The following is a 12192-nucleotide window of genomic DNA, read 5'->3' as shown; positions in this document are numbered from 1 at the left end:
GGGCGAGCCGCACAGCTGGAAAACCGGTTTCTACTTGTTATCACAACCACAAAGTCATAATTGGCTATATCGTAACAATTCATAATATAACAAAAAAGAAAAAAATAAGCTTTTTGTTCTTTATGTAAGGTTAGGCATACGCATAGCAGCGTGGTTAAGGTTAGGTTTAACGCCACATTTGAAGAAGATAAAGTGTAGAAATGGGCGGGGTTTATGACTTTGTGGCTGTGGTAACGACCCCGTTAAACCTACGGCCACAGGATTTCCGTCTTCTCGTGAATACTGGCGACTAGAACCAGGTAGATATTCTGCTTGACAAAGTCACTATCTGGAAGCACATTTGTCACATTACAAGACGAGTCGTAGTTTTGCTTTGGACTTCCAGCGTCGGAAACAAGCTACTTTATTTTAGGTTGCCGCACTCCACAGTTGATCCACAGCACGGTAATCGATGGCTGAGGCACCGGATACCGGGGACCGTGTAACCCCTATCGTCCATAGCTCTACGGCGATACTGGTGCCACCAACCTTAGAAGAGCTGGCTGAGGAGGAGGACGTTTTCTTGCCCGAAATGGTATCACCTTGTCCAGTCTTCAAGACGGGTGAAGTAAAAGGAAAAGTGTCAACTCGGCTGGAAGGTGCGGGGGCAGCGGAGCAGTTGGAGAACGACTTCTTACACCTCACTATTAGGAAGCAGGTTTCATACAGGTAGTACATTTTGAATTTATCCGCACTTCCTATCTCAGTCTCGCACGATATTTCATAGAACGACTTCAGTTGGCTACCAAATGTCTGAAGTCGTCTAAAATGTGCAACTTGAAAAAGTCAACATCACCTGCAGCCATAACTATCTCACCTGGTCGTTACTGTAGCTTATTTGTGGGCAAGACAACATGTGTTCATCTGAGCTGACACCCCATTTCGATATGGTTTTCTTCATCTAATAGATAGGCCTACATTAAAGTTATCATTAGGCTACATGATCCACTACAGCACTTTTAATAGCATTATAGCAATAGCAATATCACATCTGTCATCAAGGCCAACCTAAGGTTCGGATATCCTTCTTACTTAGAGCACCTGCTTATGTCCTTTGGAGTATAGTAAATACATGCTCATTCATGTCAGCAATGGGGGACGTCAAGAAGACAACGTACTTCTGTGGCCTCCTCAGTCATAACATTTGATTTTAATTGAAGCGTTATTTAACTAGGCAAGTCAGTTAAGAACAAATTCTTATTTACAATGACGCCAAACCCGGACGACGCTGGGCCAATTGTGCGCCGTCCTATGGGACTCCCAATCACGGCCGGTTGAGATACAGCATAGACCTCACTCTGTTCATTTATGATCTTTTGGATGAAATATTATCTATCCTTCCTAATCTCCGACTTTTAGGAGTGCAAATCTAGCTTCTTATTGGAATCCGGGCTATTTCAAATGGTTTGTAGTATTGTATATTTGGCTGGCTGCCCTCAGGCTATTGTTGGTTTCCTGACCCTGTTTGTTGCAACTCAGTGTGCTGTGCAAGTAAATGACATGACAGAGCGAACAATTTGCCTGTTAACAGTCTTCTGTCAGGAGGAAGTGATGCACAAAATGACCTTTGACCATGACCCCTTACATGACCCTTGGACAAGTTTTATTAAGCATTCACACTGACATTACTACCACACTCTGTTACATTTTAGTCATTTAACAGATGCTCTTTTCCAGAGTTAGTGTATTTCTAGTTAGTGCATTCATCTTTAAAATGGCTAGGTTGGCCAATCACTTATATCAGTCATAGTAAGTACATTTTCCCTCAATAAAGTAGCTATCAGCAAAGCCAGTGGTAGTAAGGATGGGGGGAAGTCAAGTGCGAGTGTTACTTCACTGGAAAAAAAGGATTTGGCTACAGTACAGGATTTGGTGTACAGGAGGATTTTGACTGATATACAGCATAACTGTATATTCTGTCATTGTAATACATCCACCAGACCACTTCATTCAAAATATTTGGTTTCCAATGACAGCGGTAGTGCAGTTTTTCCTCCATAATCCCAACTGTTTCTAGCTTGATTGTAGAGGATGGCGCAATTGTCTGTGCCCCCGACTGACTCATTTTATGTAAGGATTTGAGGGACTATTTTTCTGTGCGGGCTGTGTAGAATGATGTGACTCTAGTCACTGGGTGTTGGGTATTGAGAGCCTGCCACTGCCAGCGGATGCTGTGATGCGTTCGTGGCTCTTATGTAACAGGATGAGAAGCAGCAGCAGCAGCAAGGGATCAGGAGGTTTTTTGCATTGTAAATTAGAGGCACTTACTCTGCTTAGTGAGCAGAATGCTGGGCTGGCTGCATCCACTGGCTGGTCCATAGAGGCCTGATGATGCTGAATGGTTAAGGCTGGCCTGGCAGTGAGTGAGGCTGAGGCCATGTCAGTTTGGCTACATAAACACAGATTACCCATCGCTTTCCTCGGTGTCTGTGACTAACAGCGTCAATACAGTGACTCCAACAACAAGGCCTGGGGTAGTGGTCTCATGTGTGATTCAGATGTTATTAAAGACCAAACTGCACCTGCAGCAGGGGGCAGGGAACGGTGGGGGTTTTGACACCTCCACTCCCGGTCGTAAATTATAAGCACTAGAGAATTCTCAATTCAATTCCAGGGCTTTATTGGCATGAGAAACATATGTTAACATTGCCAAAGCAAGTGAAGTAGATAATAAACAAAAGTGAAATAAACAATAAAAATGAACAGTAAACATTATACTCACAGAAGTTCTAAAATAATAAAGACATTTAAAATGTTGTATGTATGTATGTATGTATGTATGTATGTATGTATGTATGTATGTATGTATGTACGTACGTACAGTGGGGGGAAAAAAGTATTTGATCCCCTGCTGATTTTGTACGTTTGCCCACTTACAAAGAAATTATTACATCTATAATTTTAATAGTAGGTTTATTTGAACAGTGAGAGACAGAATAACAACAAAAAAATCAAGAAAAACGCATGTCAAAAATGTTAAAAAATGATTTACATTTTAATGAGGGAAATAAGTATTTAACCCCTCTGCAAAACATGACAAAACATGAGGTCAGACGTTTCTTGTAGTTGGTCACCAGGTTTGCACACATCTCAGGAGGGATTTTGTCCCACTCCTCTTTGCAGATCTTCTCCAAGTCATTAAGGTTTAGATGCTGACGTTTGGCAACTCGAACCTTCAGCTCCCTCCACAGATTTTCTATGGGATTAAGGTCTGGAGACGGGCTAGGCCACTCCAGGACCTTAATGTGCTTCTTCTTGAGCCACTCCTTTGTTGCCTTGGCCGTGTGTTTTGGGTCATTGTCATGCTGGAATACCCATCCACGACCCATTTTCAATGCCCTGGCTGAGGGAAGGAGGTTCTCACCCAAGATTTGACGGTACATGGCCCCGTCCATCGTTCCTTTGATGCGGTGAAGTTGTCCTGTCCCCTTAGTAGAAAAACACCCCCAAAGCATAATGTTTCTACCTCCATGTTTGACGGTGGGGATGGTGTTCTTGGGGTCATAGACTGCATTCCTCCTCCTCCAAAGTTGAGTTGATGTCAAAGAGCTCCATTTTGGTCTCATCTGACCACAACACTTCCACCAGTTGTCCTCTAAGTCATTCAGATGTGTATTGGCAAACTTCAGACGAGCATGTATATGTATTCTTGAGCAGGGGGACCTTGCGGGCGCTGCAGGATTTCAGTCCTTCACGGCGTAGTGTGTTACCAATTGTTTTCTTGGTGACTATGGTCCCAGCTGCCTTGATCATTGACAAGATCCTCCCGTGTAGTTCTGGGCTGATTCCTCACCGTTCTCATGATCATTGCAACTCCACGAGGTGAGATCTTGCATGGAGCCCCAGGCCGAGGGATATTGACAGTTCTTTTGTGTTTCTTCCATTTGCGAATAATCGCACCAAATATTGTCACCTTCTCACCAAGCTGCTTGGCAATGGTCTTGTAGCCCATTCCAGCCTTGTGTAGGTCTACAATCTTGTCCCTGACATCCTTGGAGAGCTCTTTGGTCTTGGCCATGGTGGAGAGTTTGGAATCTGATTGATTGATAGCTTCTGTGGACAGGTGTCTTTTTTTTACAGGTAACAAGCTGCGGTTAGGAGCACTCCCTTTAAGAGTGTGCTCCTAATCTCAGCTCGTTACCTGTATAAAAGACACTTGGGAGCCAGAAGACACTTTCACCCCCTCTGATTGAGAGGGGGTGAAATACTTCTTTCCCTCATTAAAATGCAAATCAATTTATAACATTTCTGGCATGTGTTTTTCTGGATGTTTTTGTTGTTATTCTGTCTCTCACTGTTCAAATAAACCTACCATTAAAATTATAGACTGATCATTTCTTTGTCAGTGGGCAAACGTACAAAATCAGCAGGAGATCATATATATATATATATATATATACACACACACACACACACACACACACACACACACACACACACACACACACACACACACACACACACACACACACACACAGTGTTGTAATGATGTGAAAGTACAAAAGGGAAAATAAATAAACAGAAATATGGGTTGTATTTACAATGGTGTTTGTTCTTCACTGGTTGCCCTTTCCTTAAGGCAACAGGTCACAGACCTTGCTGCTGTGATGGCACACTGTGGCATTTCACCCAGTAGATATGGGAGTTTATCAAAATTGGGGTTGTTTTTGAATTCTTTGTGGATCTGTGTAATCTGAGGGAAATATGTGTCTCTAATATTGTCATACATTTGGCAGGAGGTTACGAAGTGCAGCTCAGTTTCCACCTCATTTTGTGGGCAGTGTGCACATATACTGTCTTCTCTTGTGAGCCAGGTCTACCTATGGCGGCCTTTCTCAATAGCAAGGCTATGCTCACTGAGTCTGTACATAGTCAAAGCTTTCCTTAAGTCTAGGTCAGTCACAGTGGTCAGGTATTCTGCCACTGTGTACTGTCTTTTTAGGGCCAACTAGCATTCTAGTTTGCTCTGTTTTTTTGTTAATTACTTGACACAGTTACTTTCTCACGGGAGCTCACTGTATTGCTCAACCTAAGGTGAATGTTTTGTCACTAGGTCTGTCCTATTGTTATACTATGTAACTAAAGGAAACACTTTTAATGCTGTCCAGATGGTGTTTCAGATTGTGTTTCTATTTATAGCAGGGGTTGGAACCGGTTCAGGGAACAGAACTGAAAATCGGAACAGAACCGTTCTTTTTAAAAGCATGGGAACCGGTTAATAACGTTATTTTAGGTTCCTGGCATTTTTTCCCCCCAGTCCCACATAAAAACATAACAAAGCACCTATGCAAAACCCTCACTCTGTCAGTCGGAAACATATTCTAGTGTCTGCCTGCCAGCTGAAAGTCTTTGCCAGTGCGTGTGTAGGCTATATACCTGCCCCTCCCCCTCCGAAGCATAGGCTACTGTAGCTTACTGACGTTACAAGTATGATTCAGAAATTAGGGAGAGAGATTTTCAGAGGAGAATGGGTTAACTTTTTTTAAATGCTAGTTAAGGATACTGTAGTTGGCACGTTTCACATTTAGATTTATTAACTACAAAAAGGGAAGACGTGTTTTATTTGAATTCTGGTGCCGCTCTGCACACACAAGCTTGTTAGCAAGCTAGCTCAAGTCTAACGTTAAGCCAACTTTCTGAAGTTCAAAGACATGAAAAGTTCCTTCATGGAAGCCGTGCCTCCGTAGGTATAATTCTGTGGGCCTAATTCAGATAACGCATGTCATAACAACAAGATGCCCAGCGCTTCAAGCCAAGCCTCCTCCACCCACCCTTGCTCTCTCCCACCTGCAAAATTTCAGCTACACTTGTCTGTCCAATGCATGTAATCAACTGTATAGCTTGCCCGCTCCATAGCAAGCTGCTCTATACGCACAGAATTTCATGTCGAGCCAAGAGTAAAGAAAAATTGATTTCAGAGGTTTAGAAAGGAACGATATAAACCATTATTTTTTGGGGGGGTTCGAACCGGTTCAGAACTTTATTTTTCTGGTCGGAACAGTGGGGGGGGGGGGGGGGGGGAAATGGTTCCCCTGATTCATAGTAACAGTCCTGATCATTTGGACTGCCAAGCATTCCGCTGTCTGAATGCTAAATTGTCCTCGTTTGTTATTTGGGGTAGGCTCAAGGACACTATTTAATCTTAATGGGATTAACCTGGTAAGTAAATGGTGCCATGCAGTGTAAGTAAGGGTAAAGGCTGACTGAGAGGTTACAAATTGATCCCTTCAATTTGAAACTAAATTGAGGGAACCTGTGGCATACTATATTGTCTGTTGGACGAGAGCTTTGGTGATCTCTTACTGTATATGCAAATAAACTGTACGGATTGTTTGGATTTTTTTGGTGGAGAAATGGGAGCAAAAGATTAATAAGGTAGAGATGTTTAATTCCATTTCATCACAGAATGTTGTTTCTGGTGTTCGGGTAAGGGTGAGCTTATCCTGAGCTTTAGATCAGATCACCAACACATCAAGCCTGTTCCACTAGTTTGTCGTAAATGGGTCGTAACTCTACATCCAACGTAAAATGTGCTTTACGCCATACCAAAACATTATACCTGTTGCACCACCTGGGCGTTAGCCCTTCTATGAGCTACGCCTGGGATTATATTCTTTCATGATATGCACAGACAATAAAAGTAATCTATATTTTCAAAAGGATGTGAGTCTCGTGCTCATACAGTTGAAATCGGAAGTTTACATACACTAAGTTGACTGTCCCTTTTAAACAGCTTGGAAAATTCCATAAAATTAAATCTTGGCTTTAGTAGCTTCTGATAGGCTAATTGACATAATTTGAGTCAATTGGAGGTGTACCTGTGGATGTATTTTAAGGCCTACCTTCAAACTCAGTGCCTCTTTGCGTGACATCATGGGAAAATCAAAAGAAATCAGCCAAGACCTCAGAAAAACAATTGTAGAACTCCACATGTCTGGTTCATCCTTGGGAGCACTTTCCAAATGCCTGAAAGTACCACATTCATCTGTACAGACAATAGTACACAAGTATAAACACCATGGGACCACGCAGCCATCATACCGCTCAGGAAGGAGACGCATTCTGTCTCCTAGAGATGAACCTACTTTGGTGCGAAAAGTGCAAATCAATCCCAGAATAACTGCAAAGGACCTTGTGAAGATGCTGGAGGAAACAGGTACAAAATTATCTATATCCACAGTAAAATGAGTCCTATATCGACATAACCTGAAAGGAGGCTCAGCAAGGAAGAAGCCACTGCTCCAAAACCGGCATTAAAAAAATGCCAGACTACGGTACAAAGATCGTACTCTTTGGAGAAATGTCCTCTGGTCTACTGAAACAAAAATAGAACTGTTTGTCCATAATGACCATTGTTATGTTTGGAGGAAAAAGGGGGAGGCTTGCAAGCCAAAGAACACCATCCCAACCGTGAAGCACGGGGGTGGCAACATCATGTTCTGGGGGTGCTTTGCTGCAGGAGGGACTGGTGCACTTCACAAAATAGATGGCATCATGAGGCAGGAAAAGTATGTGGATCAATTGAAGCAACATCTCAAGACATCAATCAGGAAGTTAAAACTTGTTGGCAAATGGGTCTTCCAAATGGACAATGACCCCAAGCATAATTGCAAAGTTGTGGTAAAATGGCTTAAGGACAACAAAGTCAAGGTATTGGAGTGGCCATCACAAAGCCCTGACCTCAATCCTACAGAAAATCTGTGTAACTGAAAAAGTTTGTGTGAGCAAGGAGGCCTACAAACCTGACTCAGTTACACCAGCTCTGTCAGGAGGAATGGGCCAAAATTCACCCAACCTATTGTGGGAAGCTTGTGGAAGGCTACCAAAAACGTTTGACCCAAATTAAAGAATTTAAAGGCAATGCGACCAAATACTAATTGAGTGTATGCAAAGTTCTGACCCACTGATGAAAGAAATAAAAGCTGAAATAAATAATTCTCTCTAATATTATTCTGACATTTCACATTCTTAAAATAAAGTGGTGATCCTAACTGACCTAAGACAGGGAATTGTTTACGAGAATTACATTTCAGGAATTGTGAAAAACTGAGTTTAAATGTATTTGGCTAAGGTGTATGTAAACTTCCTACTTCAACTGTATATCACAACCTCCGCTGGCTTTTCGAGTGGCCATGCGTGAGTTAAAGATTATATAACCAAATATACAGATGGAGATTCAGTGAAACAAAATAACATTCATTGATTATCAGAAGTCCCTTTGTCACGTCCTGACTAGCAGAGGGAGTAATTGTATTAGTTTTGTTCAGGATGTGGCAGAGGGTTTGTGTTGTGTGTAGGTTCTAGGTAGGTTTTCTATGTGTAGGTTGGGTGCTGGACTCTCAATTGGAGGCAGGTGTTTCTAGTTGCCTCTGATTGGGAGTCCTATAAACAGGTGTGTGTTTTTCTTTGTTTTTCTTTGCCTGCCACACTGTTCGTGTCGTGAGTATTGTTTATTTTCCTGTGGATGCTTTACTCGTGTTTTATTAAAAAGATGAGTATCCCCATTCCCGCTGCGCATTGGTCCTCCCTTCAACACAACGACATTATCTGTGACACCCTTGACTTCTGATAATCAATCAATGTGATTTTGTTTCACTTGAATCCTAGTCGGGCTATAGCCTCGGCTACTACGCGAGCAAAATAACCACCTTTTTATGCTAGGCTAGCATAGGTTACATATAACATGCTAGCAAAATGTTCTGATAACGCTGTTAGACGAGCAAACTAGACAAAAGATTATCATCATGAACACTCAACTCAATTTGGCTAACATTTTCCCAGCCTAATTGTAGCCAAATATCCAAATGGAAATTCTGTCAAAACAAAAATCTGACATTGATTGATTTATCAAGATGTCCCCATGCTTGTCTCAAAGCAGAGCGATAATGCTGTCCCAATCATAACGGTGCTGAAATGATAGTTGATTACACCCGGATATTGCTTTACATTTAATTTTTTATGGTTGGATGAATTTGGGAGTTTCAATAAGCAGCGATATGATAAATGCCTTCAATGACATTAGTCTACTTTATTCCAATATTTTCATAAATCAGTGATATTCATTCCCACAATAATTATTGATAGATCCATCCAGTTGTGGTTAAGAAAACATACATGCATAGTGGCGGGCTTTGCGAAGTGATGGGGCATCCTTCGCAAAGTTTAGAACTGCCACGAGGATGGTAAACAGCCTAGTAATGGGCACTGCGTAGCAACCATCATAATGAACCATCAAAGCTCCATGAACCCGCATTGCTTACGCCGGACTTAGCTACGACTAGTCTTATTTTTGGTTGGTGCAACAGGTGTGAATTCTCATCCCGAAGTCGGACGTAGCTACGCCCGGCCTAACATTTCAGACCAACTTTTTTTTTACACCCAACTGGTGCAACCAGCCCTGCAGATGATTCAGTGATGAAAACCGATGAGATTGTTTAATCGCAGAGACCTATGATATATTGTATTCTGTGGAGACAGTGTTGACCTACGTAGATGATGAGTCCAATACCAGACCAGATCCATCCTTACTGACATGAACCAGAACCAGCTGTGCCTCCCTCTGTAAAGCCAGCACGACGACGTGCACTACCTGGCCTATTGAAATGCATAATGACATTAAAGCCACCAGGCCTCTCCTGAAATATGGATAATACCCTTTGTACTCGTTTCCTGAGTCTTTTGCATGTTATAAAGATGAAGGTAATTGTCATCCTGTTATTGACATTGGGTCACTCGGTGTTGACGCAAAATCAAATTTAACAGGCTGTATTTACACTGAATAAACAGACAAGGCTAATTTCAGCTCCTGTTAGGTCCTCTGTCTCTGTGCCATGGGTCGTACGCCTATAAGGCAGGTCATTATGGCTCTATTGACACTGATTAAGGTTGTTTGTGGTTTGATTGAGGGAGATGCAGGACTACAGCCCCTCCTAATGAAGGGAACTAACTGTCTCGTTTGGACTCAACGTCGACCAATGACACTAATGAATGCTGCCCGTAAACCCTCCTCTCCAGAGGAGAGGATGACAAGTTATTTGTAAATACCCGCATTTACCAAGTTTCTTGTGATTATTGCGCTGCACTCAATTACTAACAGGGTACATTTCCATTTAAACAACAAATCCTGACTTTAAAAAAAAAGAACTGTAAAGAAATACATGTGTATTTTGTGTGTGTCAAAATAGGTGTGGGCTAGACAGAGGTACATACACTACCGGTCAAAAGGTTGGGGTCACTTAGAAATGTCCTTGTTTTTGAAAGAAAAGCACTTTTTTTTTGGTCCATTTTAAAATAACATCAAATTGATCAGAAATACAGTGTAGATATTGTTGTAAATTACTATTGTAGCTGGAACCGGCTGATTTTAAAAAGAAGGGAGAATATCTACATAGGTGTACAGATGCCCATTATCAGCAACCATCACTCCTGTGTTCCAATGTTGTGTTAGCTAATCCAAGTTTTTCATTTTAAATGGCTAATTCATCATTAGAAAGCCCTTTTGCAATTATGTTAGCACAGCTGGAAACTGGTGTTCTGATTTAAAGAAGCAATAAAACTGTCCTTCTTTAGACTAATTGAGTATCTGGAGCCTCAGCATTTGTGGGTTCAATTACAGGCTCAAAATGGCTAGAAACGAAGACCTTTCTTCTGAAACTCGTCAGTCTATTTTTGAGAAATGAAGGCTGCCAAGAAACTGAAGATCTCGTACAATGCTGTGTACTACTCCCTTCACAGAACAGCTCAAACTGGCTCTAACCAGAATAGAAAGAGGAGTGGGAGGCCCCGGTGCACAACTGAGCAAGAGGACGAGTACATTAGTGTCTAGTTTGAGAATCAGATGCCTCACAAGTCCTCAACTGGCAGCTTCATTAAATAGTACCTGCAAAACACCAGTCTCAACGTCAACAGTGAAGAGGCAACACCGGAATGCTGGCCTTTCTTTATTTCTGATCAGTTTGATGTTATTTTAATGGACCAAAAAAATGTGCTTTTCTTAAAAGAAAACAAGGATATTTCGAAGTGACCCCAAATTTTTGAACGGTAGTGTATGTGACAGGTTTTTGATCTCTTTTTTGATCTCATGACTCTCTCACAACTCAATGCCCAAAGCTGAAAGGTTCTGGTGGCCTATTTTACTCTGCCAGGGCTCTGAATCGTCTGATTCTACAGACTGCCCTGTCTGTGGGAGTCATTTATTATTTCTCAGTCTAGTAATCTGGTTTTCCAGGAAGTGTCCGCAGCCATAAAGGACCAGTTAATACTGTATTTTCCTCTCTACAGCGGCTAAACAGGTCATTGTGTCTGTTCAAACTCAAAATCAATACCTGCTCTATGGCAGTGTTTCCCAACCCTGGTCCTTGAGCACCCCCGTCAGTACACCGTTTCGTTGTAGCCCTCGACAAACACCTCATTCAACTCAGGTCAGAGATCTGTTTGCTGTGGACTAGATTTTTTTATTTTTTATTTCACCTTTATTTAACCAGGTAGGCAAGTTGAGAACAAGTTCTCATTTACGATTGCGACCTGGCCAAGATAAAGGAAAGCAGTTCGACACATACAACAACACAGAGTTACACATGGCGTAAAACAAACATACAGTCAATAATACAGTAGAAAAATAAGTCTATATACAATGTGAGAAAATGAGGTGAGATAAGGGAGGTAAAGGCAAAAAAAGCCATGGTGGCAAAGTAAATATAATATAGCAAGTAAAACACTGGAATGGTAGATTTGTAGTGAAAGAAAGTGCAAAATAGAAATAATGGCGTGCAAAAGAGCAAAATAAATAAATAAATACAGTAGGGGAAGAGGTAGTTGTTTGGGCTAAATTATAGATGGGCTATGTATAGGTGCAGTGATCTGTGAGCTGCTCTGACAGCTGGTGCTTAAAGCTAGTGAGGGAGATGTTTCCAGTTTCAGAGATTTTTGTAGTTCGTTCCAGTCATTGGCAGCAGAGAACTGGAAGGAGAGACGGCAAAAGGAGGAATTGGCTTTGGGGGTGACCAGAGAGATATACCTGCTGGAGCGCGTGCTACAGGTGACCAGTGAGCGGAGATAAGGGGGGACTTTACCTAGCAGAGTCTTGTAGATGACCTGGAGCCAGTGGTTTTGGCGACGAATATGAAGCGAGGGCCAGCCAATGAGAGAGTACAG

At 42.0% G+C, this 12192-nt stretch overlaps 1 protein-coding gene across 2 annotated transcripts in view; it reads left to right on the top strand.

Annotated features, from left to right (window-relative positions):
* The first annotated feature begins 243 nt into the window (after nt 1-243).
* Nucleotides 244-12192, top strand: part of LOC115202875 (diacylglycerol kinase zeta) — a 131730-nt gene continuing 119781 nt past the window's right edge. For both annotated transcript variants that reach the window (XM_029767015.1, XM_029767013.1), the window contains exon 1: nt 244-708. In XM_029767015.1, coding sequence (XP_029622875.1) covers nt 452-708 — 257 coding nt within the window. In that variant the 5' untranslated portion in view covers nt 244-451. The remainder of the gene's footprint in view (nt 709-12192) is intronic.

The sequence above is a fragment of the Salmo trutta genome, chromosome 12, assembly GCF_901001165.1.
Source record: "Salmo trutta chromosome 12, fSalTru1.1, whole genome shotgun sequence".
In the NCBI taxonomy this organism is placed as follows: Eukaryota; Metazoa; Chordata; class Actinopteri; order Salmoniformes; family Salmonidae; genus Salmo; species Salmo trutta.
The sequence above is the reverse complement of the archived record's forward strand: the minus strand, read 5'-3'. Positions and strand labels throughout refer to the sequence as shown.